A 14,976-nucleotide genomic window follows, 5' to 3' on the forward strand; every position below is an offset into this window, starting at 1 on the left:
GATTTTCCCTCATAATCTAGATAAGCATGGCTTTAATCCTGGTCTAAGTGTTCCAGGGAAGCACTGACCTGAGTATTCTAGTCCTGCACGTGTACTCAGGCTCGCCCCGCTGTATAAAGGGCACACACACCTCCTGGCAAAATCCATACTCGGAAATCCTTGCAAGTGCCCACCTCTCTAGGCCTAACACGAGAGAAAGGAAAGGTATAGCTTCGCTCATCATCACTCGCAAAGCATCCTTGTGGAGCTCATCTTTTGTGATGATATACACTGATGTTTAATTAATCCAGACACCTTGATGCAGTCGCCTCTCTTGTAAAACGAAAGCAGCAGGCTGGTGGAACAGAAGGAGTTCAGGGATTAAATCTTGAAGTTTGAGTTCGATTCAAGATCCAACACACTAGCTATATGGCCTTGAGCAGGACTCAACCTTCCTAAGTTTCTGTTGGACTGACTGTAGAATGGGTCCCTAATGTTTACCCCACAGGACTGTTGTGAGGATCAGAGATGATGAAGACTTAGGAGGGGCAAGGACCCAGTCTTATTCCCAGGACTTAGCCAAAGTAAAGGTGTAATATACATGCAAATGATATACTATCTATTATAGGGAGAAAACCACACATTCATAGATATCAAAATTATTCTTTGATTTCTACCTTAATTCTTCACTGTGAACAACCAGACTAATGAAAGGGGTAGATTGTGTTAACAACAACAGATCATACAGGCTGTGGGAATATTTATTCTGGTTGTGTGTGTGGGTCTGTGTACGGGAGGGTTTCTATGTAAATCTTAGCACAGATTGCAGGAGCTCAACTTATGAAACCAACACTCTGCAAATGATTAACAAAGCAGATGCCTTCAGAGTGACAGCAAACTCTTTAAGGATGAGCCCCTCTGCCAAGGAGACCTATGTTTGGAAGTGATAAGCAAATAAGAAAGGGAAATAAAGAAATGAGAATATTGGCACATTTGACTTCTTTCATATGGAATGAGAATCACAGTCTCTTAGCATTAGAAGGAACGTCAGTTCCAGAAACAAGAATTCCTTCCACAGTGTCCCTCTAGAGAGTAGGTTCCTGCCATGGTTCAAGCACCCAGCACAGAATCTTATACCTGGAAGACACTCAGCTTGGTTTTGCCTCAAAGAAGAGCTAGAAAGTTCTTCCATTACTGAGCTGTGAATTCCTTCCCTGCACCACTCACACACAGAGCCCCCTGAGAGACTCTAAAATTACGCTTGATCAACGTTCTGTCTTGTACGTGGAGGCCTCGCAAATATTTAAAGATAGCTTTTGTACCCTTCTCAGGTTAAACTTCCCCAGGGCCCTCATCATTCAGAGCTTCCCCTCCATTCTGCCCAAACTCCTGGTGCCTGCCTGGGTTCACTTCGGTGTCTTTCTCTACTACATCTCCTCTGAGACGGCTGTAAAGCAAATAGTCACGCAGAAGGACCCACACTAAAGAAGAGCACTTCTGGACTGTCCAAACTCACTACTGGAACATGCTGGTCGTCAATTCGTCAATTCAGGAAGCAGCTTTAACAAGTAACTTTCAATCATAACATCAACTGGGTTTAGTTACACTAAAGTAGCCAAAGCTTCATTATAAAGCAATCTCATCCACAAGGGAGATTCCCACAAAAAGGACTCATGGGAAAACGTTGACGATAATTTTAGGGTATTAAGAATACTGGTGCCCTCATTAGACTCAAGGTTTTAAAAAACATTCTGTGTATATCTGTGTATATTTCCCAAAACATGTTCCACAGAATATTAATTCTGTTGGCTGTTCATAGGAAGGATTCCATTTTCAAATAGAAGATAATTATTTGAAACTTTAAGTTCACACCTTTAAATGGGTCATTTACTGAAAGTCTAAAAGTTTTCAACGTGCTCCCTGCACTGTGCATGTTGCAGAGGGAGAGCGCGATTATGCGGGATTTGGTCAGAGAATGTGTATTCCCTGAAGCATTTTCGGGGTGGAGCCTGCACAGAACACGCTTGGGGAAATGCTGCATCCGCCCATCCACACGGTGAGGCGGCACAGCAGGGGAGGACTGTCGCCTGGGAACCGTGTGCCCTGCAACGCCCTCACCTGTGAGCCTGTAAGAGTTATGGCACACAGGCACTCACAGGCAGAGATGCTGGGCCTTGACCAGTGAGAGCCCCAGGAGCCACTGCACCACGTTGTTGTGATTCTTCTCTAAGGGTTTCTCCACGGGACTAATTAGAAGTTCCAAAAATATCATGCAACTCTCCTCAAGATTCCTTTTTGATGGGGTAAATATCCTTCTGGATTCAAATCATCAATTGAGTTCTTAAGTGGAAATTTCTTGCAGAAACTAATTTAGCGGTACCACTGGGAAGCACTGTCTAGGAGGAATTATGGCAGCACAGGGCTTGGGCGAGTCTTGGTCCCAAGTGGCTACCGCAATTCAGGAGGTGGTGTTCAGATGCCTTTCCAAGACTCGTCTCAGGATTATGCTTTCTGTGGCACTGTACCCCCAGCCCCCTGCTTCTTTTCCTCTTTGAGTTTGCTTTGTGAGATTCCTTTTAACTAGATGGCATTGGTTTGAAAAACTGGGGACTGTGGGGCCAGTGCAGAAGATCAATACTACTACTAACATTCACATGAATATTATTATTATAAATCGCAGCTTACATGTATTGAGTGTGTAGTACACGCCTGGCACTTGCACACACACGATCTCATGTAAACTTTAAGACCATCTTGCCAGGTGGTATGTCTGCTTTCCCAGTACAGAGGCTCAGGGAGGTGGAGAAATAGAGCAGGGAGTAAAATGCTGACACTGACGGCTGATGCCAAAGCCCAGGCTCAATTGCAACATCCCCTCAACCCTGAGAACAGCCTCTGGAATATTCCTTTTCTTTGGAATATTCTAGAAGGAATGCAGCCCATAAAACAGGAAAGTCTCAATAAAACTATTATAAAGGGGGAGGCAGAGTCTATCTTTTTTTTTTTTCTTTGTGAGGAAGCTCAGCCCTGAGCTAACATCCCATGCCAATCCTCCTCTTTTTTTTGCTGAGGAAGATTGGCCCTGAGCTAACATCCATGCCCATCTTCCTCTACTTTATATGGGATGCTGCCACAGCATGGCTTGACAAGCAGTGCGTCGGTACACTCCCGGTATCTGAGCCTGAGAACCCTGGGCTGCCACAGTGGAGCGCGCGTACTTAACCACTTGCGCCACTGGGCTGGCCCCAGACTCTATCTTAAATCAAACTATATACCTGCTTTACTCTACCAAGGCCAAATCTCCAATAATTATGCCAAAGACACAAAGATTTAATAAAGAGATAATGGTCAAGAACTTAGAGATTAAACTATTACAATGTTATATGTCAATTATATCTCAATTTAAAAAACTGGGGAAAAAAGAACTTAGAGAGCAAAGTAGTTTCAATCACAGACATGACAACAGCATTAAAGAGTCAAGGCACATGAGGCCCTCAAACATTAATTTCATGGGAAGTCCAGCGGGTGGGGAGCAAAGAAGAAAGAGAGTATGGTGGCGAGGACAGAATGGAAATGCTCAAAGTAAATGGCTTTGAAAGTTTATTTTTATATCTCCCAAGTTATTTTATATGTCTAAAACTTTGGCATGCAACAGGCACAAAGGATTTTTTTCTTTATTTCTTTTTTTTTTTTTTTGGGTGAGGAAGATTGGCCCTGAGCTAACATCTGTTGCCAATCTTCCTCTTTTTGTTTGAGGAAGATTGTCTCTGAGCTAACATCTTTCTCAATCTTCCTCTATTTTGTATGTAGGATGCCTCCATAGCATGGCTTGATGAGCAGGGTGTAGGTCCGCGCCCAGGATCTGAACCCATGAACCCCGGGCCGCCAAAGCAGAGCGTGCAAACTTAACCACTACGCCACCGGGCTGGCCCCACAAAGCATTTTTTTAAAACTGCCAACTATTAATTGACTGATGGTAGGTTGTTGGAATTAAAATTTCTTTAAAAATCTTAATGGTAAATAGCCCTTATTATTTCTAGGCACATCACACCTCTTTCTACAAGAAAAAAAGAAAGATTTGAAACTCCAGTACTTAACTATCTCTTCTCTTATAAAGAAAGTCTATGAGAAAATAACGTTTGCACTAATTTTGAGGACAGTCATCTGCTCACAGCAGGGAATGACTGGAAAGAATACTGAAAAGAGAAGCAAGAATGGGCAACGAGATCACTTCCTGGTTTCTCTCCAATAAGTCTTTATAATTTTAACTGAAATAAATTCAGAGGTCATTAGATACTTCTGCATTCAAAGATAAATGCAAGAGAAAAGTCTCCAAATGACTTCTTGATTATCTGCAATTTGGGATCATCTACACTTCTACTAACAAAAAAATAAAGAGGGAACGCTACCAGAGTTTTCTCAAAATGAAGAATAAAAATGCAATAAACATATCACTGGGAAAATGTTTAAAAGAAAAGAAAACCTCTGTATTTCGGAATGAAATATTATCTGATGCAGAATATATACAATAATTGCTCTATTATAAACTCTTTTTTCAAAACCAGAGTTCATCACAGAAACATGAGTTTAAAAAATTAATCATCAGGCTATGAATTGTATTGTCATAAAAGAAAGCTATTCTTTTCCGCTTATAAACAACAAAACGACCACATATGCAGATGCATGCCTCAGTACCGCAGTGCAGTGGTGTGGTTACTTGTATAAATATTTAAAGTCAGACCTTTGAATTTATAATGAAGTAGTGTACCACTTTACAAAATAAGATCCTAGTAAATTTAGACGTATGACAAATAGAACTCTGTTCAGAATACTCATTGCTGCTGTTGATATTCTAAAACTAAAAATGTAATGATATTCAGATTCCAGCTAAACAAGCGTAATACATGTGCAGAAATCTTAATAGGTCTTGATGAAACGTTACTGCTAAAATTTTTAAATTATCACATGGGCTTTGTAACTGAGGCACAAGCAAGCTTCTTGTCTGGCATTTTTTTTTTTTCCTGCTCTTATTTTAATGAGACACATTCAATTATCACAGGAAAGAAAAGAGTAAAATCAGAAACAGCTGTAGTTGGCCACACAATGACTGGTGTTCCCCACGGAGACTGACGTTGTCACACAGACGCAGGTGCTGAAAGGCTATGTGATGGGGTGCTCACACGTGTAACTGTGTAACATGATCATGAAGAATTCAATAGGCATGCTTACTTTCCACCTCAGTTTCTGCTAATGTAAGCGCACACATCATGCTCTTACAATTAATCGTCCCCTCCAGCACGTAGTAGTTGAATATACTTGCTCTTAGCAGAGTCCACACACCACTAACCTAGAATGTTCTGATTATAAAACAAGGTTGAATCCTGTGTTTGAAACTCTTAGGCAACCATAACTTTACCTGTGATTGGAATCTTTGCTGCCATGCTCTCTTCCTTGCTCTCGTCTCCGCAGCCACTTGAAACGTCTAAAAATCAAACACAAGATAATAAAAGTGTATTTCAAGGTTATATTTACGGAATAGGCCTTTGCTTTTTTTTTTTTCTTAACTGCCATTCCTTTTATTTTCACTGCTTCCCCACCTCCTTTCTTTGCTTAGTTTATTTCTTGTCTGAAATAGTACTGTTCCTAAAAAGAAACCTATTCTAAAACTAAGGTATCTCTATGTTGCTTTCATGCAAAATGATTTAGCCTGACATCTATCAAATTTGACTGGGGCTTAAAACAAGCGAGCCTCAAATCCTGTGCATGTGTTTCAGCTTCTGAATATATCCTGAGCAACTCATAGCTCTCTTGGGAATACATTATAGCGGTTTATTGGCATGTCTTAACAATAACGTTAAAATAATCACAATTTTCGGGCCGGCCCCGTGGCTTAGCGGTTAAGTGCGCGCGCTCCGCTGCTGGCGGCCCGGGTTCGGATTCTGGGCGCGCACCGACGTACCGCTTCTCCGGCCATGCTGAGGCCGCGTCCCACATACAGCAACTAGAAGGATGTGCAGCTATGACAGACAACTATCTACTGGGGCTTTGGGGGGAAGAAAATAAATAAATAAAATCTTTAAAAAAAAATAATAATCACAATTTCTGGATACTAAAAATTGGTTATTAAGTTTTGGGGGGCATAAACTCTGATTCTTAATCATCTGTTTAAACTTATAAAAGGTTCTATTATAATTAAAAAGAATGTTTACCAATTATGAGTAAATTCTATTAAGTGATATCAAAAACTTCACAGTACTCTATGTGAAGTACTTGATGGACTCATTTTCATAGAATCATCTTCATCTTTGTGGGATGATAATAATTATCTACTGCCAAGTGCTTAGTCCTGTTAAGATTTCAATTTATAAAAACTTATTTTATTGGAAATTCAGCAGGACAGCAGATCTACAATTAGGTTTCCTATTCCTGTTAGACTGAATGAAAACATATATTTATTGGAAGGTGGTATAAAACAAATAACATATTATACATATTAAAATTAGAAGTGTTCTTGAGTCTGCTTTTTTATAGGTACACCTTGAGAAAGGGTGTTTGCGTTGACTCTGAATGCGTTTTTGCTGTGGACAGACCCTTTAACAACAGTTACCTTGTTCCCTTGTAAGAACACTGTTGAGCCATAGAGTGGGTTTCGCTTCCTTTATTCCACTACTGTCATTCAGAATAGATGGCAAGCTGCAAGATGATTCATTACTGTGAACGGCCGAACTATCGTCACACTCTTCTGTAGGGGCTTTTTTCAATAACGCTGCTGCCTACAGTGTTTAAAAGAAATAAAAATAAACTCTAGCCACATTCCCGTTGGTCTCAAAGACCCAGCCTTCAGACATAATTTTAGGTTAAGCTTTACTTTGGATTTAATTTGCTTCCTGACATTTAATTGAAATTAAAATGTCTTCAAGATAAAATAACATCTGATTATTTTGCAGCATAATTTAATTCTTTACAACAACTTACACTTGTAATAATACATTTTTTTGTGGCCTGAATCTTATGTCATGCTGAAGTGTTCTGCTTGTGAAGTACGTATGTGAAATGTGACCACTCTTGTGAACCTGGGCTGGTTTATCCAAGATCGACTCTCTCATTGCATGAATGCTGTTGGTTTGGATTGAGAAAGAGATGTGGAAAAATGTGACCTTGCAGTATCCCCATCCTTCCAGAAATGACCCCTGAACTTCCCTCAAATGAGAAGACTGTAGAAAAACTTGGTGGCTGAGAAGGAGACACTAAGCAAAAAGAGAATTGCCCTTATTTTAAAGCATAATTGTCAATCAAGGATAAACACACTCTGCACTTTGCTGCTAAGTCTGCTGGGGAGCTCAGGAAACTTACTAGCCACACTGCCTATCTGTTTTCAAAGGGCACCAAATTGTCTTACCCATATCGCCTCATGTGTCCTGGGCAGGGAGGTGGGCACAGATTTTATCACAGCCAACTTGAGAGGCAGAGAAAAAGTAAAAATTAACAGGACAGGTAAATACCCATGTCTCTTAATTTCTAGGTCAACACTCTTCCCCCAAGAAATAAAACTATACTGGTAACAAGAGTTAAACAACCAATGATGACATTGTCCCGCTGCCAGAGTGTGTTTCTCTCTCATTTCCTACTTGGAAGTGGTGATTTGCCCAGGCTGCTGGGAGAGGAAATCTCGGTGGTGGTGCTGACCTTTCCCTGGTCTCTGGCAACAGTAGTAAATACAAGGAAATGTCCAACTCAACCTGTAGAATGGACACGAGACTCTACAAGTTAATATGAAGAGCAAAACTGGACAAAGCCTCATAGGTCATCTTTAGTTTGAGAGCGAAGGGGTAACAACAGAATTCTCTAGTGAACAAGGGGGAAGATAATCATCTCTTCTCATGAAGATGCCCTGACAGGAAGAATCACAGAGGCAGAATATGGAAGATCTTGCCTTGTAAGTTTGGCTTTGAACATACAAGGCCACTGCCATCGGCCTTGATATCCCTGCAAGGCTCCTGCCCTCTGCCCTCCCCTGGACCAGCTGGCCACCTGGATCCACGGCCTATCCTAGGGGCCGGAGCAGCTGATTTTAGGGGATTTAAGGAATTCTAGTCTCCTCGGCCGAAGGACTTGGTGTCAAGTTAGCCTTGTAGCCAGCACCTGTCTGTGGTCCAGTTCTAGTAACCAGGAGCTCTTCCTCTATTTACATAAAGTAGTCCCTGAATTTTACTCGAGTTGTGACAATTCTCTGTTGGGATGACCTGCACTGTATCCCTGTTTCTGCATACTGGGGTTCAGGTGTAGAGTCCTGCCCTCGAAGCTCAGGCCAGGGCTGGTTCCCATCACTGGCTGCCATAATGCCTCAATCCCAGCTGCCTACATGGACCACTGTACTGCACCTGCTTCCAGAATCTGTCCAGGAAGACAGGTGTGAAGAATAGTGTCACCTCCTTGACCTGCCATCTCTCAACTGTCAGTGCGCAAGCTGGACCACTGTGGCCTGTCTCATTTCCAGACCTCCACCTCTCCTGCTCTAGTCTGTCTGCTTCCACAGAGAGATAAGCTCCTATTCTGTGTGCCCAATCATCCTGGATCTATGAAAAGCATTTTAGAATATGAACAAAAAGAACTGACCCAAATTCTGAAGTGAAAGTTATAATTTTCTTTTCCTAAAATAATTCAAACATTCTGAGAGAGCCTCAAATATGTATTTCTTCGTCGTATTACCTTATGCAATAGCTGTAACTAATAATTTCTTGGCATGACTTCGTAAGAGCCACTGTTTTAACACATATTTTAAGAATAAAATTGTTAAAGGACTTTCTACACTTTTTACTGTAGAATTTGCAGATAATGGAAACTGTTTTGGATTGTCAATGACTCAGATTACTTGTAACTGGGCCCTCAATGATGACACACAATTTATCTCACTGTTTTGTGCACCTCTTTCATATTAAGACCCTCTTTTGCTTTAGCTGGGTTCCAACTGGGTTTCAAAAGAACACAATAAAATGCTATAATAATCCTGCAAATGTCTTTCTAATAAGTCCTTGTATACTTGATAAGAATACCACCACTGCTACTAGTTCTACACTCTGCCCTCTTTTTTTTTTTTTTACCATGGTGAGGTAAATAAAGTAGTGGGCATACTGCAGGTTTTCACTTATTTCATATATTTTATCCCATTTATCTTCACTACTCAATACTCTTATCTCTAGGATTTCTCTTACTTTTTTGATAGAGATGTTTATAAAAGGACTAATCTTTTAAGATAATCCTAGAGATAATTTCTCAAAGATGAGTCTTTTATTTTATAAGGATTTTGATGGATGGTCAAATTACATGAGAATGGTTGGCTTCACTTTACTGGACCACAGAGCCAAGAAAGAGAGCAGCAGATCTGCCCAATGGGTCATTCATAAGGGAACCCACAATATAAATCCCTAATAAGCAGGTAATAATGATAAGCAGGGACAGAAACAAAAGTCAATCTCAGACAAGGAATGGTTAGAGGTTTCTAGTCAAAAACAACTTCTGCAGAGTCAGGAAAAACATCTGTAATACATTCTCAGGATGTACTGTTTGCAGATGCTTTAGCCAGGCATATTTCTAAGGAAGCCCCCAATTTGAAGGAGCTTGCAGTCTGAAACTGACAACACTAACCCATACCTACAAAGAAACAAAAGCCCAGAGAAGAGGGAACAAGCTGCTTTACACAGCTCATGCTGGGACTGAATGGGCTCTGCAAATTGGAGCTCTCTATCTGAAAAATGCCACCAGACAACACTTTTACCATGGGCCTCCTGATGGTGCTTATGAATAGACTATGCTTGGGTCTCAACTTATCTGTTAGCTAATAAAGGCTCTCTTTGATTTCATACATTTGGAGCCCAGGAGGGAGACTGGGGACTGTCTCACTGTTCTCAGCAGTCTGGAGCCTAAGTCAATAGAACAAACTAGTTCCTCACTTTTCTGCCTTCCCAGGAGCCAGGAGAAAAGGCTTAGAAATTCAATGCCAAGGCACACACTATTTGTAGAATGACTGATGGTCATATTTGACATCTTAGAAAGGCAAATCGTCCTATGATTTACACTTAGCAGGACACTTAGAATTACTGGCTCAATTCTACCAGAATTTTTCTCAAAGGTCAGTTACGGTTCCTGCTAGGTCTAGAACCCCAAGAGTCATCTAGGCTGCCTCTTAATTTATATCCAGAAACTTAACTGTGATATTCAAATGCATAAATAGACAGATGAAGATAATAACGGAAAAGACTTTGTGTCCAAAATATCATTAAGAAAAATGAAAGGCAAAAATCAAACTGCTCAAAATATTGCAACAAATTGTACGAATTTATATAAAAACAATTCTTACAAGTCAACAAGAAAAACATTACTAACCTAATAGAAAAATGAGCAAAGGACACGAACTGGCAAATTATAAAAGAAGAACCACAAAGGGCTCACAAATAGGTAGGGGAAAAGTTTGACCTCAATGGTAAATATAAAGGTCAAATGAACAAAAAAATTGGATGTCATTTGCACTTCTCAATTTGGTGCTCAAAAAAAAAAAGGTTGATAGCACCCAGTTTCATAAAGAGCTCAGATTATATATATATATATTTTCCTCCATTCCTTGTGACTTTGATGACCCCTCCAGAGTGAGATCTGGCAGTGCAGAGCAAAAGGCTGAAAGACACGCATTCCCTTCGACCTAACAACTCTACATCTAGGAATTCATTCTAAGGAAATAGCATGGATATTTGTACAAACTGAATTGCTCAGATGTTCTTTGAAATTTTTTTACTACAGGAAAAATTAAAAACAACTTAAATGTTGAACAAGAGGCTGGTTAAAGGGACAGTGGAATAGCCACACAGGGGTCTCTGCACAGCTGTTGGAAATGATGTAGAAGAACATGTGATGGTATGAAAGGAAGTTCACTTGTGACAAGTGGGAAAAAAAGAAGCTATGGACACAAACAGTACAACCCATGTTTGCCAATATATTAAATATTAAAAACCATGCACCACAACGTCAACGGGCAATTTTATTTTCTCCTTTTTGTTTACCTTAATATTCCAAGTTTGGTTTTCTTTTTTTCCTGCTAGTTTTTTAAGAAAAACACATGCTAGCTCCAAAGGAATCTGATTTCTGCGATGGATGGTACAAATACAAACAGAAAGCGAATGTGAAAGCATTTAATAAAATTACATTTCCTTCTGTATGTAAATCAGTGCTGTTAATGCAGAGACAGAAAAGCAGGAGAATTAAAAACCACGGATGTAGACAGCAGATGACAATTTCCCCTAATACACAGATTTAACTGACTTTTTCCTCAAGAACCTTCCTCTTGCACACCAGAAGTAATTTTTCAATGTTTAAAGAGAAATGCAAGCATCATCACCTAAGGTATGTCTAAGTTATAGGAAGGGGATTTTATCTGTGCAGCAATTAAAAGAAAGGGGAAAGTATTCATATGAGCCAGCAAATGAGTATTCAAGAGAGAAGACCAAGAGAACAGTCGATCCTTAGGGAGAGATGAAGGTATTTCTGTGACTAGTCATGTGTCTTTCTGGTATGTGTGGTGCGGGCACTCTATGAGTGCCACCAGTAAGCCACTCTGCTTTCCCTGGAGAAGTTCTCCTCGGTGGAAACAGACATTACTTAGGAGAGAAGGAGTATTAAGGCACTTTGTGTTTTAATGAAGCACCCAACTCATTTTTTTTTCCACATAAAGTAATTATAAATTTTTCTGATTTAAAAGCCTGCAGCTCAATTATGTAATTGCCTAATAGGGTATGCGGATGCTGTGGATCTTATCTGGTCTCAAGGGGACATAATCTGAGTTTCAGCGGCTTTAATGATGTATTTACTCAAGAGACAGGACTGACTCTAGCTGACAGCAAGGGGACCCACAGGTAAACATCATTTACACGTGACTGTTTAATTAGCCATTTACCCAAGAGATCAAAGTAAATATTTCTGAGCTGCATTAGACTCTTAGCCAAGTAATTTTTAGTAGAACTTTCTTAAATTTTGAAAATCTCTTATTTTTAAGATTTTTATCTACAGAGAAATATGTAACTCATGCTATTTACTAAAGGTGTATATTGTTTCAATACAGGGAAACAACCAAAGATACTTGATTTTGCTAATAGTAAAAGCATGACATGTAAATCAAAGCAGTCCTAGAACTCACAAAAGCATTTTGTTCTAAAGTTCGCAAGGCTTGCCCTGCCCACGTCATTTTGGTAACATTGTTCTTTACGGCTGTGCATTTCTTCAGTCACAACCTAACCGTTTCAGAAACTGCCTGCTTACTTCGATTTTTAAGGACAGATTTTGTGATTAATTTATTGGTAATTTTTATGATTGTCACTAAGATGAGATCAGGATGATTTAAAAGGGAACAAAAAACCTACGAGGGGAGGCAGAATAGCACTTGATTCATAAGTTATTAATTGGGCAGCCCCTTCTCATTAATAATGGAGTTATTGGGCCGGCCCCGTGGCTTGGCGGTTGGGTGCGCGCGCTCCGCTGCTGGCGGCCCGGGTTCAGATCCCGGGCGCGCACCGACGCACGGCTTCTCCGGCCATGCTGAGGCCGCGTCCCACATACAGCAACTAGAAGGATGTGCAACTATGACACAACTATCTACTGGGGCTTTGGGGGAAAAAATAAATAAATAAAATTAAAAAAAAAAAACAAAAAACCAAGCAACACTGAGAGATCCTTTAAAAAAAAAATAATGGAGTTATTATTTGAAAAATTATGAGTGGATTGGTTGTCTGGAACTGGGAGTATGTTTTCTAATATAAACAACACCTTTTTAAAAGAAGATGACTAGATAGGAAAGGGCAGTGGACCACTGCTTATTTCAGCCTTGACACGGCTGAGATGTGACCTACTCGAGTGAACAAGAATGGAATACAATGTTGTTACAAAATGGTACTAGAGAAAATGGACAACAAAACCGGAAAACAAATCCTTCTTAGGATCTACATTTATTGGGCCAGCCCAGTGGCAGAGTGGTTAAGTTCCCCTGCTCCGCTTCAGCGGCCCAGGGTTCACAAGTTGGGATCCCAGGCGTGGACATATGCATGGCAGGTGCATCAAGCCATCCTGTGGCAGGCATCCTACATATAAAGTAGAGGAAGATGGGCACGGATGTTAGCCCAGGGCCAATCTTCCTCAGTAAAAAGAGGAGGATTGGCAACAGATGTTAGCTCAGGGCTAATCTTCCTGACTTAAAAAAAAAAAGAAAGAAAAAAAAAAAAGATCTACATTTATCAATAGGTGTGGAACAGATCTAAAAAACACAGGTTCTGTTTTTCCTCAAGAACATGGTTCTTTCTCAAAGAACATTCACACAACTGGTATCATACCTCAAACAAAACAAAACTATAGGTTATTTATTGAGTCACAGGAAGTGCAGTGAAATGAAAATATGTGTGGGAAGGATAACACAAGATTACCTCTGAAAAGGGGCAGGGGCTTGAGGAGAAGCGCACAGGGGCTGTATCTCCATAATAATTTATTTCAGGAGAAAGAAATTGGGGAGGAAGGAGGTTAGAGGAGGGAGAGGAGGAGAAGGAGAAAAGGAGGGGAGAAGAAGAGGAGAGAAAGAGCAGAAGAAGGGAGGGAAGGTGCGTGAAAGGGGGAGAGAGAGAAGCCAAGAGGGAGGGGGAAAAGGAGGAGGGGTGGGAAGATGAGGAGAAGGCAGAGGAGGAGCAGGTCTGAAATAAATAGGGTGCAATGGTAACAACACATTGAGTCTGGGCTGGGAGGCGTGGGATTCCTGGGTTCATTTTATCACTCTCTGTTTGTATGTTTGAAATGCTTAAAAAAGCACTTTTACTCTCTTTTAATCAAAGGGGCAAAGAAAGGGGGGCTTGAGAAGGACTGAAGGTGCTCTGAGAGGCTTGAGGGGTGATGGCCGAGGCTCTGGACCGCACAGCGACACAGGTGTGTGACTTCAGTGCAGAGATGGCAAGCCGCGCCTCCGGGAGGGGCACATGCAGAATCCTCGAACTTTGCGCACGATAAAAATGAAAAGCATCAAAGCCAGAAAACCCTATATTACATGTAAGGATGAGAAAACATACATGAAACTAGACACGTGCACAAGACATTAAATTCAGGAAAGGAAAGGCCACCTCTCTGAGTGTATGGCTTCTCCAGGGAATGACAAGGACCACGACGGGGACGCTCTAAATCTGGCTCCTGGGCTGGAGCCCCTCCTGCCTTCCTTGGGAGTCTGCTCCATGGGTTCCCTGGTCTCTTCAGCAGCTCACGCTCCCTCTGCGCCAGCTCCTGAGTCAGGCCCCTCCTGCCTTCCTTGGGAGTCTGCTCCATGGGTTCCCTGGTCTCTTCAGCAGCTCACGCTCCCCTCTGCGCCAGCTCCTGAGTCAGGCCCCTCGCTGTCTTGTCTGGCCCACAGCAGGGCCCGCTCCTCCCCGTCTCAGTCCCACTCCAAGCAGACAGCACTCCCCAAGGCGCAGCAGAGACCTCATGACAGCCCCGCTCGCAAAGCTCTACCGGCTTTTCAGAATCTACTCAATTAACACCAACTCCTTAGCCTAGGCTGGACCCGGCACAGCAAGGCTCCACTCCCTCGGACCTTCTCGCCCCCAGCCCACACGTCAGCCACGGAAGACGGCTCTGTTTCCCGGGTCTGGATGGAGTGGAGAAAGAAAACCAGGATGCCACAAGAGGCTTCTAAGTTCCTTGGAAAATGCTGTGGTAGATATGCTTAATTAGGTTAGCTCCAAAACCTGAATCAACGTTATGTAAGGAGTTGAGATTCCTACATAAAACACTATGCAAAAGGCCTGAGAGCAGAAAGTTAAAACCAACCATAAAACCTCACTATTATTTAATCTTTTTTCAAATATGTTAACCATTGCTAAGAACATGACTATTTCCTTAAATGAATAATTTGTACATCTTGAAACTTATTAAAAAAAATAAAAATTACTAACCCCTGTCCTCTGGTCCACGTTTTTGACTGGA

General features: G+C 41.3%; 1 protein-coding gene across 1 annotated transcript in view; it reads right to left on the minus strand.

The window, feature by feature from the left end:
- The window catches only part of LOC131402408 (centrosomal protein kizuna-like), a 66,744-nt gene that overhangs the window by 11,880 nt on the left and 39,888 nt on the right, over positions 1 to 14,976 (minus strand). The window contains 4 exon segments of the mRNA XM_058537183.1: positions 5,396 to 5,461; positions 6,587 to 6,752; positions 7,379 to 7,435; positions 14,946 to 14,974. Of these exon segments, the coding sequence (XP_058393166.1) occupies positions 5,396 to 5,461; positions 6,587 to 6,752; positions 7,379 to 7,435; positions 14,946 to 14,974 (318 nt within the window).

This window comes from Diceros bicornis, unplaced genomic scaffold (genome assembly GCF_020826845.1).
Source record: "Diceros bicornis minor isolate mBicDic1 unplaced genomic scaffold, mDicBic1.mat.cur scaffold_100_ctg1, whole genome shotgun sequence".
Classification (NCBI taxonomy): Eukaryota; Metazoa; Chordata; class Mammalia; order Perissodactyla; family Rhinocerotidae; genus Diceros; species Diceros bicornis.